This window comes from Eschscholzia californica, unplaced genomic scaffold (genome assembly GCF_041429995.1).
Source record: "Eschscholzia californica isolate CP2 unplaced genomic scaffold, dmEscCali1.0.p SCAF_1, whole genome shotgun sequence".
NCBI classification, from domain to species: Eukaryota; Viridiplantae; Streptophyta; class Magnoliopsida; order Ranunculales; family Papaveraceae; genus Eschscholzia; species Eschscholzia californica.
Window position 1 is genome coordinate 73,439,023 of NW_028238198.1, and position 14,419 is coordinate 73,453,441.

The 14,419-nt window shown below is 35.7% G+C and overlaps 1 protein-coding gene and 1 pseudogene across 1 annotated transcript; one reads left to right on the forward strand and one right to left on the reverse strand.

Annotated features, from left to right (window-relative positions):
* Positions 1-5,801: 5,801 nt before the first annotated feature.
* LOC147569002 (protein ECERIFERUM 26-like) lies at positions 5,802-10,473 on the forward strand. The gene is made up of 2 exons (XM_086655453.1): positions 5,802-6,808; positions 9,404-10,473. Exons 1-2 carry the CDS (start codon positions 6,362-6,364, stop codon positions 10,244-10,246), a joined length of 1,290 nt encoding a protein of 429 aa, XP_086511579.1. The 5' UTR covers positions 5,802-6,361; the 3' UTR covers positions 10,247-10,473.
* Positions 10,474-11,511: 1,038 nt separating this feature from the next.
* LOC147569003 (uncharacterized protein At1g01500-like) lies at positions 11,512-12,415 on the reverse strand (annotated as a pseudogene).
* Between the last annotated feature and the right edge of the window lie 2,004 nt (positions 12,416-14,419).

Consider the following 14,419-nt stretch of genomic DNA (forward strand, 5'->3'; position numbering starts at 1 on the left):
AGCTCAGAGGTTGCAAGAGACAAAGCTCTATATTCTGCTTCTGTAGAAGACCTAGACACTGTTGTCTGCTTCTTTGAAGACCATGAAACCAAGGAAGAGCCAAGAAAAACACAATACCCACTTGTAGACCTTCTAGTATCTGGACATCCTCCCCAATCAGAGTCAGAAAAGGCTTGAAGCATATGAACATCTCCTGACTTAAGCAAAATACCACCTCCAACAGTACCTTTTAGGTACCTTAGGACCTTCTTGAGAAGAATTAAGTGAGAAGTCCTAGGCTCATGCATAAATTGTGATAAGTAATTGACACTATATGTCAAGTCAGGCCTAGTCATAGTAGCATATTGCAGACCCCCAACCATGCTTCTATAGAAAATTGGATTATCAATAAGCTCACCATCAAGTTTAGAAACCTTCTTGCCAGCTGAGATAGGCACTAGACTGGGTTTAGAGTCAGAGAGTCCTGACTTTTCCAATAACTCAAGTATATACTTGGTTTGAGTTAAAAACAATGAGGAAGGCTTTCTACTCACCTCAATTCCAAGAAAATAATGAAGATGGCCAAGTCTTTTCATAGCAAATTCTGTAGCTAGCACAGCCAGGAGTTGATCAAGCAAGGAGTCTGAAGTGCCAGTGAGGATGATATCATCCACATAAAGTAAAAGCAGCATCATGTGCTCACCAGATTGAAACACAAACATGGAAGTGTCTGAAGCACTCTTGGAAAAACCCCAATTCAAAAGATATGATGCAAATCTTGTAAACCAGGCTCTTGGAGCCTGTTTGAGCCCATAGATAGCCTTGTGCAAGTGACACACATGATTAGGATATTGAGGGTCAGAGAACCCAGGTGGTTGTCTCATATAAACTGTCTCATTTAGATGCCCATGAAGAAAGGCATTTGAGACATCCAGCTGCTGAATAGGCCAATGTCTAGATATAGCTAAAGTTAGAACAACTCTAATGGTTTGTATCTTAACCACAGGGCTAAAAGTTTCCATATAATCAATGCCCTCTTGCTGATTATACCCTTGAGCCACAAGCCTAGCCTTGTACCTTTGGAGAGACCCATCTGAGTGACATTTAACCTTGAAAACCCACTTACACCCAAGGACATTCATATGGGTGGTTTTTGGTATGAGTGACCATGTACCATTCTTGAGAAGAGCTTGGAATTCCTCTTCCATGGCCTGTTTCCATTTTGGGTCTTTAATTGCAGTTTTATAGCTCTTTGGTTCTGCTATAGATGAAGAAGAGGAAGTGTTCAAAGTAGGAAGAGCATGGGGTATTGAGAAATGAGCTACATGGTCAGGAATGGTCTTGGGTTTAACAATCCCACTCTTAAGTCTTGTCTGCATAGGGTGTTTAGTGACATTGAGTCTTGGAGCCTCTTCTTCTCCTAAGCTAGAACTTGCAGGAGAGGGTGAATTAGTGGGAGATGAATTTGTGGGAGATATGTGTCCTGATGATGAGACAGTAGGTGAAGGGTATACTTGATCATCTAAAGAGTATGTTGAGTGATAGGAAGGGGTAGACATATCAACATTCAATGGAAGAGGTGGAAGCTGCAATACTTGGTAGGGAGAATTTGATTCTTTCTGTGATTTTGAACTTGAAAGAGACTTATCTAATTCAAAAGGAAAGGTGAACTCATCAAAGATGACATGTCTAGATATGTACTCTCTTCCTGTCTCAATGTCTAGGCACTTATATCCCTTGTGTGTTGGGCTATACCCAATAAAGACACACCTTGATGACTTAGGACTTAACTTATCAGGCTTAATGTTACCTAAGTAAGGATAGCATAAGGAACCAAACACCTTTATCATAGCATAGTCTGGACTCTTATCAAATAACATTTCATAGGGAGTTTTATATGAGAGAAGCTTACTTGGAGTCCTATTTATGATGTATGTGGCAGCAGAATAAGCATGGAACCAAAACTCCTTAGGCATAGAAGCTTGAAAAAGGAGTGTATTTCCCACAGAGGTAATCTGTCTGTTCTTCCTTTCTGCTCTCCCATTTTGTTCAGGAGTATAGGGACAGGAGCTTCTAAAGACAATTCCACATGACATAAGATGAGCATAGAAGTCCCCTTTACTGAGCTCAGGAGCACCATCACTCTGAAAGCATTTGATAGAGAGAGAAAAGAGTCTTTCATTCTGTGTCTGAAAGTGTTGAAAGCATTTCAAGCTTTCTGACCTTAGCTTCATGGGGTAAATCCAGAAGAACCTACTATAGTCATCAAGAAAAAGTATATAATATCTAATTCCTGTCTTTGTAGTTACAGGTGAAGGCCCCCAAATGTCACAATGTACCAACTGAAGAGGAGCAGTAGTTGAACTTAGTGAAATAGAGAAGGGAAGTCTCTGACTCTTCCCTAATTGACATGATGAGCAAACCTCTTTGAAGTTCTTAGATGTTATTCTAATCCTCTTCTCCCTTTCTAGAAGTAAAATGACCTCTTGAGATGCATGGCCCAACCTATTATGCCATGTTTCAGCTGTTCCTCTAGCCAAATAGGCCATTTCTGTGTCTTCTTTAGGTGTGACATAAGGGTCCATCTGAAAATCAATACTGTAAAGATTGTTTACCATGGGTCCTTCTCCCAGGACCTCCTTGGACCACAAGTCTCTTATTAAGAATCCCCATGGGAGGAATTCAACACTACAAAAGTTCTCTTTTGTAAATTTTGAGATAGACAAGAGGTTCTTTTGAATTGTAGGAACATGAAGTACCTTCTTTAGATGAAATGTGTGAGACCCAGTAGTTAAAATTGCTTGTCCTGTACTAGCAATATGCAGACACTTTCCATCTCCTATAAGAACACCATTCTTTCCTTGATAAGGAGTAATATCATCTAAAACTTCTTGAGAATTTGTCATATGGCTTGTTGCTCCAGTATCAGCTATCCATCTCTTATCTTGATTGTTTATAGAGATATAGCTGCTTTCTTGTGACTCACTCTCAATTTCCTTCTCAGCACCAAAGTGAGCTTGCTCATCTTCTACTTCAAGAGGGTCAGATTCTTCTTCTTCCTCCTCTTCTTCATCATCTTCAATCTCTTGAAGATGCAAATTTGCAAAATTTCTACTTGCTGATTTTGAGGCTTCTGAGGGGAAGTCCTTATACCTTAGCCTACATTGTCTGGCTGTGTGTCCCCATTTATAGCATATCCCACAAGGTACTGTTGTGAAATCAAAAAAATTGTTCCTATTTTGAGAGGAAGCCCTCAAATTGGGTCTAAAAGGTGTCTTTATGCCATTTTCAAGCATTTGGGTCTGATTAGAAGGCCTCATAGATGATGGTCTTGAGCTATTTCTATTCTGTATTTTCTTGACAAAGTATAGCTCACTTGAATCATTATTTGATTCTTGCTCCTTTAACCATTGTTCATGGTGGATCAATCTGCTTCTTAATTCACCAAAACTCAGATTACTATCTCTATTTTGTATGGTAATTACAAATTGAGAATATTCTCTTCCTAAGCCTTGAAGAACTATCCTAATTAACTCACTTTCACTTACTTTATCATTCACAGCTACAAGAGAGTCAGCAATATTCTTGATTTTACTTAAGTATTCAGATATGGGAATTGATCCTTTCTTTATGTTTTGAATTTTGTTTCTCAGGGAAGACTTCTGTGCTTCAAATTCTTGAAGAAATACTGTTTCTAAGTAACACCATATTTCCCTAGAGGTCTTTAATCCTAGAATATCAGATGCTATAGAATGTGTGATTGTTGCTTTGATGCAAGATTTGACAAAGCTATCGGTCTTTCGCCATTGAAGGTAAGCAGGGTTTGCTATATCTCTTCCTTCCTCTACAATCAATTGAGAGGGTTCACTATAGGTGCCATCGATGTAGCACACTAGATCATTGCCAATTAGGGCATTTTCAACTTGATCTTTCCAAACAAGAAAGTTCGATCCATCTAATCTTGCAGATATTAAATTCATAAGATTTGGATTATAAGATACCTGATTTTGATTTGAATTCATCTTTGATTGTTTGAAGCTTAATGATGATGATGATAAAGACTGTATCCCTGATTCTTTGATAGCAGAAGATCAGCTTTCTTCCTTGTTCTTGATTTCGGTTTGCTCTTCGAAAAACAATTCTAGGGTTTTTTGCTCTGGTACCATGTAAAGAGTTGAAGTAATCGAATACTAATCTTATTAGTTAGGTAAAACCAAAAGTATCATTACAAAGAAGGTGAAGTTCTTATATAGTCTTTAGAGAGAGAAAACGATTAAACAGTAACTACCATTAACTAACTAATGGAATAGTTAGTTTAGGATTATAGCCTGGATAACAGCACCCTAACCCGAGTGCCCTTGTATCAATATAAGTGTGCCTGCAACTATAATCGAGAGTGCCTCTATCGTAGTGGTAGTTATGACAGTTGACTTCATCTTCTCCAACTCTTCTATCTAGCTGAACCTCCTTCTTATCCTTCATCTCTCACAATACAGCTAAGTACCATGATATGTCCAACTTTTTCAGGTTGAGAATATATGTTCTGTTTGTCGAAATTTATAGTTACTCTGATAACGCGATTTAACATTTTTCTTGCAGGAAGTTGATCCTTCAATCCTTCCATCCAAATTCAACACTTCTACAAGCTCTTTTCTTTATGGTATTAAATATGATCAACTACTTTCACCATCCACCCAACCAAGATATATAAGGTTTTATTATAGTGATAGTGATTAGTGGCCTGCCTTAATATCCATGTGACCACTAAAGGTTTATGTATCCTGTGTGTCCTCTAATGTGGGTTTTGTGAGCCTAACACATATGTCTCCTCATGTGTGGTGTTTTTTCGACGTAGCACGTGTTTTTTTTTTTTTTTTCTGTTCGAGTGATGTGGAGCACGTGTGTCTTTTAAGCCTATCACTTGTAAGCCTAGCTTTGATGACATGTTAAGTTTGTGGTCATCAAACTCAAAACTAATTGTCAATGAGTGGAGAAGACCTACACATTATATTTTGTCAGATACCCTTTCTACCATCATGTGAGACTATTCTCACATTATTTAGTTTTGTGGCAATTTGGTCGTGATATTGAACTGATCATAATACACACTTGGAATGGCACAAAATAATAAAATTCTTGAGAACGACAATATATAACCTAGCCATACTGATCTTATACGAGAAGACTTCTATGTATGTAATATATTATTTAAGTGGGTAGTGTGTACTATGAAAATGCTCTTAATACTGTATTGAGTTTTGGTTTTCAATCTCACACAACCGACATATACGAAGTAGCAAATAATATACAAATAAAAGTTAAAACCGTGTAAATCACTAAATCAATATTTAGTGTAGTAGTTGGACATTCATTTCATCATTTACAGATCCAAGTTCAATTCTAGTGGTAAAGAAAATCGGTGAGTTATAAATCTTAAGATAAATTTGAGAAGATTTAATCCCTTTTAGTACACCATTACAAAAGAAGAATTAACAACCTAAGGTATCTAATATTCAGTAGGTTTTAGTCAAATTGTTAGAAGACCTAAATATTTTGCCAATCATAAGGAACATCAAAATACTGTTGGGCTCAAATTTGCCAGACAACAAGAATCAAGTGTACCCATTTAAAGCAATACTAGGGCTTCTCTAAGACTAACAAGTCATTCGCAATGCCACTCTAACTGCCATTGTAAACTACCTAACAAATTAGCAATATTCTCTCATTCACACTTTTGGAGCCTCAAACATAAATTTCATTACCTCTTCCTCTTTTAGATGGAAACTTAATTTTTAATACGTAAAAAGTCAACTTTTAAGATTGACAAACCAACATCATGCCTTGTTTGTTAAATATGTATTTATTGGTTTGTCGATTATATAATATATGAATCAAATATCTAAATTGCAAAATCAAATATTGTTTACTTATCAGAGTTAGCTTGTTTCAAAAGTACTTTTGGTGATAAAAAATGACAACTTTAATCAGAGGTTATTATACGTTCAGTTAAACCGGTCATACAAGTAAAAAACTTTTTAAAGCTTCTTATGCTAAAAATTCATAAATATCAAATCTATCAACAATAATAAACTTTAGCTTATAATTAGTTTGTATATTTTACTTAAAGGACTGACTTATTAAGTCACTTCATGCCTATTACTCACTCTTACTTTTTTACTTCTTAATTATTTGAAACCCTAGGATTACAATATGTCGATATGTAACCACACAGAGAGATCCATGAGGCCTATATATATAGCTACCTTCTTATCAATTCAATATAAATTCTACCAAAGACTAACAAAACTTCTCCTCAAACCCTCACTTTTATTTCTTTCTTAGTTCTATCAAAACTTCCATTTCCTTCGAGTTCTTCTCTATAATGGGTTCTATCCGTATTGAAAATGGGGTTAAAGGAAACCTTGTTTACGACGTAAAATTATCATCTGTTGGACCAGCAAATGTGACTAAAAGTGGTACAATTTATGAACCAACTAACAAAGATTTGGTCATGAAACTACATTACCTCAGAGGTTTATATTTCTTTGAGAAAAAGGCGATTGAAGGGCTTACGATCTTCGATATTAAGAAATCAATGTTTGAATGGTTAGATCACTTTATCATTAACTGTGGAAGGTTTAGAAGATCAGAGGAAACAGGTCAACCATACATTAAGTGTAATGATGGTGGTGTAAGAATAATAGAAGCTCGGTGTAAGAAAACAGTAGATGAATGGTTAGAGATGAAGGATTATTCTCTTGATAAACTTCTTGTTTCTAATGAAGTTCTTGGGCCTGATTTAGATTTTTCTCCTTTGGTTTTTATTCAGGTAATTTTTCTTTAGTTTCTGCAATTTATTTCGATCTAGCATCGCTAGACCATACTCTAATGTCGGCCCATGAAATTGTTTTTTGTGTCATTTGAATTTATTACGTCATTTAACTTTTTATGTTGACGGTTGATTTCATGTTTCTAGTTTAGACCATAATGGTAGGATTTGACCTTCACGATGTCGATGTGACATAAAACCAAGTGCATTCTATGGTCGTTAATTCTGAAAATTGCATCTTTCAACAAAAAAAAAAAAAAAATTCTGAAAATTGCATAGAATAAGGGGATAATTGATTAATTGACCACATGCATGTAAAGATTGTGATCTCATATTTTTAATTCAACATTTATTTACAAATAAATGTCTATCATGTACAAAAATATAAATTTTTCTTTACATTTTTCTTTTAAAAGATGACGTACAATTAATCACACACTCATCATGATTTCAAATATTTTTTTACAATCTCATTGATTTATATGGTTCAAAATGTGATATCTCTTTCTTTTCCCCTAAAAAAATGTCACGTCTCAGAGACAACAAACGAATATATTAACATTGTTATCAATACAGAAAAATATGTTAACAATTCTTGGCTAGAGCAGTTACCTAGGTGGTCTTCACCCTCCATGTCTCTAATTCGAGACACAAATATATATATATATATATATATATATATATATATATATATATATATATATATATATATATATATATATTACCTTTAAAAAGGATCAATATAGAGAAGAATGGTCAAACCCTCAAAAGATAAAGCTAGAGAGGGGGTTAGATGATTCAAAAGACTATTATTCATAGTCAAGAAGCTAGCTTGGTATATGGTTATCATAACTGATTCATAACTTAGACAAACCAATATTCATAATATTTTAGGACTATATATACATGAACTTTATTTTTATTGATTATGTTCCTCTTCTCTAAATCGTTTCCATATTGTGTAATCTATCTATTGACCTCTTCTCTAAATACATGGCCAGCAATTGTCTGGTATACTCAACTACATGTAGAATATCCATGTCCCAAAATCATCAATTGTCATTTAATTATTTGGATGATCCATCAAATCAGCTATTAACTCCCAATAAAGATATCCATGTTCCTATTCTTTCTTCACCAAGTTTGAGAAACAAACACTTTAGGTACCACCACATAAGGGGTAAGTGGAGTAGGACATTGGTAGATTCTTGAGGTGCTGCATTATTCAATTAGGATATTATGTCTGTTGACATTTGTAGACTTGCCATTCACATGAAAATTGGTGATGTTTTTAGAGTTGTTAGTGTATATTTGGAGAAAGAAATGTCTGTCAAAATGTGTGATTACCTTAGTACACATTTTAGCAAAGAAAGCTAATGATGATTAATAATGGTGATGGTACTTAGGTACAAAAGCAAAGGTAATGGTAATAATAATATATTATGATTATATAAAAATAAATATTGTGCTATTATAGACTTTCATGCCTATACGACAGCTTTAAAGTATAAGGTTTTTATGGTCAAAATGTCTTCAATGATAGTATGAACTAGGTTTACTGAATTCATGTATTTATTCATGACGTATCCATATCATATTGGATGTAATGACTCTTGAAGTCCACGTAAAAAAGATTCATACAATAATAAGGATCAGTTCTCTTTTGACCCATACTTTGTCAATAATTAGCTATTCTTTCCATTTAAGTGTTTTTTTTTGTTGAAAGTCCATTTTTATGTAAAACAAATTTCATTTTAGTCTCTGGAGCAAAACAAATTTCATTTTTATGTAAAACTACTCTTATGCATTTTTGTAAATTATTTTTTTTCTTCCTTTATACACATCATCCCATCTTTTCTCTGAACTTCATACTCTACTTCCTCCACTTCATCTCTCCCCATCTCCACATCGCTACTTCTCTTTCACTAAGGTCACCCACAGAAGGCCGTCAGCCGACAACTTTTTTTTTTTTTTGTTGAAGACGTCAGCCGACAACTTAGGAGACCCTAAAATAAAACAAACAAAATAAAATTCTTGTTCTTCTCCCACGCCACCACCACTTTTATCTCTCTCTCCTCTCTCATTGTTATGACGAAGGGAAGAATTTCCTCCACCAAAATCCCATTTGTCTGAGACGAAAAAGACATCAAAGAGGGTTTCAGACCTTCAATATAAAGGGTTACATGTCGGCCACGAGACCCTTGATCAAGGGTCTGAAACCCACGAAGAGAGTATCATTAGAAACTCTCCATGAGATCTCATTCGTCTCAGACGGAAAAGATTCCGGCGAATGAAACCCTTCCCTTCCCGAAATAGTGGTGGGGACATTTAAGATTTTTCTACCCAAATCATAGAGACTTTTTGGGATTTCCCAAACCCCCAACCTTACTTATATACTTATATCATTGAAGTTTGGTATTCGTTTTATAGTATTTTGATGCTAGAATTGCTTAGCTCCCTGGTTTCCCTCATTTAGGTTCATATGTTGTTGGGTCCAATTTTCTTTCCATTTATGCCTCCACTAAGGAATTCTAACTATCTAGTCAGTACTGACAACTGACTACCAAACATCCCTTGACCATTGTGTTTAATCAGCTTACCAGATTCAGATGTGGAGGAATGTCAATAGGGCTCAGTTGGGCCCATGTCCTTGGAGATGCTTTCTCAGCTTCATATTTCATCAACATATGGGGTCAAGTCATTACCAATCCTCATCTTCCATTCATCATACCAACACCAAAACCAGATACCCAGATACTCAAGAACCCACCTTCATTTGAATCCGAACCGCTTTCAATAAAACGGGTCGACCCGGTTGCTGACTACTGGGTAACTGCCAGTACCTGTAAAATGACTACATTTTCCTTCCAAATCACTCATACACAACTGAACAACATACTCTCAAAGATCAATGGTGAATCTCAGAGTTATCAAATTCCATCTTTCGAAGCACTCTCGGCTATATTTTGGTCATGTTTAGCTAAAATCAGAACAGAATCAGAACCACGGGTCGTCACAATTTGCAGAAAAGGTTCAAAAAACTCGTCTTCTGGAAACAATCAGATAATAGGCATAGTAAAAACAGATTTTTCAACCGTAAACGTTGTTCCAGGAGAACTGGCCTCGTTGATATTAAACATGGTGGTGAATGAGGAAAGTCAGATTGAAGATACGATAGAGAGAAACAAGTTATCAGACTTTATAGTTTACGGGTCGAATTTGACTTTTGTGGATTTGGAAGAAACTGAGTTTTACGGGTTAATGCTGAAAGGATATAGACCCATTTTCGTCAATTATACTATGGGCGGAGTCGGGGATGAAGGGGTGGTGTTAGTAATTCCTGGTCCAAGTAAAGGAAGAATAGTGACTGTAGTCCTGCCTGAAAATCAACTTTTGAAGCTGAGAACTATACTTGAAAAAGAATGGTGTATTGTTTGAGAGTGAGGAGGAGCTCACTAAATATATTGTTTACAACTTTTAGGTTAAATGCTTGGTTAACATTTCTTTGTATTAGTAAGACAACTAAAAATAAGATATTTGGTTTCGTATAAGAATACGTATAACTTAGACGAAGTTGAAAAATGTTCAATCCGATGTAATAATGCTAGACCTTCAATCAACTTTTTTTTTTTTTTTTTTAAAATAAAGCATACTATTCAACAGTAGATTTTTTTTTCTAGCTTTTCTTGTGATTCCTTTACTAGGAACCTTCACTCATGTTTAATCTTGCAAAACAAAAATTAAAACACTGTCATGATTCTGTTCTTTTCCGTCGAAAGTGAAATAACAGATATTAGTAAAGAAAAAAGAGAGACTCGACCCTATCTGGCTAACTGAGCCTTCTCGCAGTCTATGCTGTCTAGAAGAACTTTTAGTTATATAGACAAAATCTCAAAATAATTCTTCAAATATGGGTTGTGCTTTAGATTGAGCCAGCCATCCCCCAAATTCCAAAGGTGTTTTCCAATAGTGTTATTGGCACCTCGGCCGCTCTTTTGGTTTGGTAAATCTAGTTTGACCAATTTGGTTAGAGGCGCTCCTAAATCAATGGACTCAACCTGAATTTTGTCAAGGTCCACCGAATTCAACTCCAATGTTTCTAAGTTAAAACCAATAGACTGGGGGGGGGGGGGGGGGGGGTCAAATTTTGTAGCAAAACTCTATTTCATTTCCACCGATTCAACTTCTATGTTTTGAAAGTGAAATCGATAAACTTAAACCAAAATGCATAACTAAATTCAGCCCGAGTGCACTGACTTGAGTTGTATTCAATAGTGACAACAAGATTAAACCTAAAAGTTAATTCCATCAAATTTGGAATCGGTAGACTTGAGCAGATTTTATAACTAAATCGGCTAGAGTCCACCAATTCTAAGTCTGAAAAAAATGAGAGTGTCTGTTTTAAGAGGACACCCATTAAACCATTTAGTAGAATATGAGAGACGCCAATAATAAAGAAGGGTGAATAACACAACGGGGTGGCGCCTTTAAAACTTCACAAAATTTATATGGGAGATTTGCTGTTTAGACCCCCTTTCGTATAATTGACTTGCTGTTTGGACTCTCTTTTTGGATTTTTTTTTTAAATATAACAGTTTAAAAATACATGTGAGATGATAAGACCATTTTACCCTAATCATAGAAAATACTATTTTACCCTCTACCTAACCTAACTCAACTTAAATAATTAATCCACGAGTTAATTAAACCCTAATCTCACCCGCAAGCTGACCCGATAATGATTCTTCTTCTTCATTCTTAAATAACTGATCATCTTTCTTGTATTCTGTTGATTCATACTCCGGAATCGAATCCAACATCCCTTTTCTTGAGTTCTTCTTTCGAAAGTTTAGTTGAAGGGCTTTAGTCAAAATGATTGGACTGTTTGAGAAACAACCAGCAACATAAACCTCAATAGTTGGCGAATGGATTTCGGAACTACCCGAGTTTTTCCCCTTCAAAAAGATCTAACCCGAAGTAACCTCGGATTCACAATTTATAGTCCATTGCTTATTTTTCGACATTTGACCCCAGTTAGCACATGATCTTCTTTATCAAAAACTTCAAATTTCACACTTCCTGTCATTTTTATACTATCAGAGCTTACAAATGTAGTTTCTTCATATTTTTTATCGACTCGATCCCTTGGAAGTAGGGAAGAACTCCATCAGAGTATATACTAGTTCTTCCACCATTTACTTCAAGTCGAGTACCAGGACATAATGGGATATGATTGAGTTAAAAACTCAGGAGTTGATTCATCAATTTCACAGTTACTAATTCTAGCATAAAATACTCTCATATCAAACCAAGGTGATGAAATCTTATTCCGAGGCGATAAGTATGATGAGTTCCTGATGATTTCACAGCTAGGTCTGCTGATTCATCACCATAACCCATCATAAACTTTGAATTTAAATCCTCTTCTTCTTCACTCAGATCCTTCCATATCACTATAATCAATACCCAAATTCAGTACAAGAAACCTGTGAAAATTAAGGAAAACAAAAAAGTTGATAATGAACTTTAGGCAGGAAATAGAAACAAACATCTGAAAGTATGATTCAAAGTTAAAAAAAGTTGAACAATTCAGAGCTATACTATCATTCATAGACAAATTGACTAAACAATATTATCCGGGTGCCGTAGAATTTTATATTAAAACCCAAATTGGAGAAGGATAATGATGTAGATTGTTGCGGAAGCGTAAAAGTAATGGAATCCACCATTATTAATAAACTAAACTAACGAAATAAAACTGATAAAATAACGATAAACAATAAACTTGATTAATAATAAACTTGGTTGATAATATTCTCTGATCTGGTTAACAAAGACAGACTAGACTTCTCTTATATAGAGATTGTACTTTCCTAGATAGACTCAAATAAGGAAATAAGATAACTATTAATAATACTTTCCTTGATTGCTAAGACTCATAATTATGGAAACCCTAAATACTTAATTATAGAAACTACGCTAATGTAGCTTCTTGACCGTGAGGCCCACTATCACCATGACCGTGAGGCCCAATAGTAGGGGTGGGAAAAAGATCCGGAAGACCGCTATCCGACCCGTTCGACCGAGATAAAAAGTGTCCATGGACACCCGATGGTCATAACGGTCAGTGTCCACCGGCCCGAAAGAATTCGCGGACGGTCACGGTCAAAATTCTATGTCGAAGGACCGACCGCTAACCGACTGGTACGAGTGACCGAATAGGTTGACCGACTAAACTGTCCTCATTTTTAGAAGTTGACCGTTGAATTTTATAGACATATGAATAGATGATGATCGTTGGCTATAGTCATATAGTCCTCTGGAAGACCAAACATTAGTGCATGGCTTAATTATATCTTGTCAAATGATGATCAACTGTGTTTTTTCTTTTTTATATTTACTGTTGATTTCTTGCCTAAACATCTTCATTTGTAAGTAATTATATTGTGGTAATAAAAATAAAGTTCTGAATTAAGAAAATTTATTGGAAAGTCCGGACCGAGACCGTCCGGTGTCCGACTGGGCCGGTAAAATAAACGGTCTTGGACGGTCAATGGACAAAGAATTCTTGAGAGTGACCGTCCGAGTCCGCCCGAGTAAATAGGTGGTCACCAACAGTTTATGTCCGAGTCGACCGGTTCGATGAAGTTAGTGTCCGGTACCGACCGGTCCGGACCGATTCCCACCCCTACCCAATAGGAAGATGGTCTCCATCATACTCCCCCGCTGCGGAACAACTTGCCCCCAAGTTGGTGTTGTCATAAAGCGGATCGTCCAAGTAATGAGGATATATATCAGCGATGTTGAAGGTAACTTCGGCGACGAGTTTGAAGGCAATCCTTAGTTCCCACTTTTCACGAAAATTGCCGAAAATTCGAAGAAGAAAAATATTGACAATATCACCAATTATAATGTGAAACATATATTGCCAAGATACTCGCAAAAGCAATACCAACGTAGATACGTCTAGTAAATTGCGACATCGCCCGTCGTCTTTTAGTTTGACGAAAGAGGTCACATATACAACCTGTCTTGTTCTTGGAAAAACAATGGATGGCCATGAAGATTGGTTTGTATGATTCTTTGAAGTTGAAAGCCGTGAAGAAATCAATAGAGGAGAAATTATTTTATGATTCGACACAACTGATTCGTCTCCCAGAATCATATATGGATCAAACAACTTATTCGAGCTTGTGTTAGTCAGTTGAATTTCTTCTTCTTGATCTGTCTCATCGAAATTTTCTTCCTCCATTATTGAAAAACTAGGATTTTTTTTATCAAAAACCTCTCCTTCAATAATATTGACCATGGTAGTCGAAGGAATTTCGGATAATAATTTGTTCGATTGGATTTGAGATTCTATAAAAGATAAGTATTCATGTAAAGGGAGAAAAGCATATCGAAAAATACTTTTCACTTTATTCCAATCATCTACGAACGATTTTCCTTCATTAACGAGTCTCCATTGCATCTCGTTGTATTTTTCATACACTCTTGTAGACAAGTGTTGTTCAAGAATAAAAACCTTATCTTCATCACGAACCTCTTGGTTTATAAACCAATCTTCCATCTGTTGAATCCAAAAATCTATATGATATTGATAATCAAACA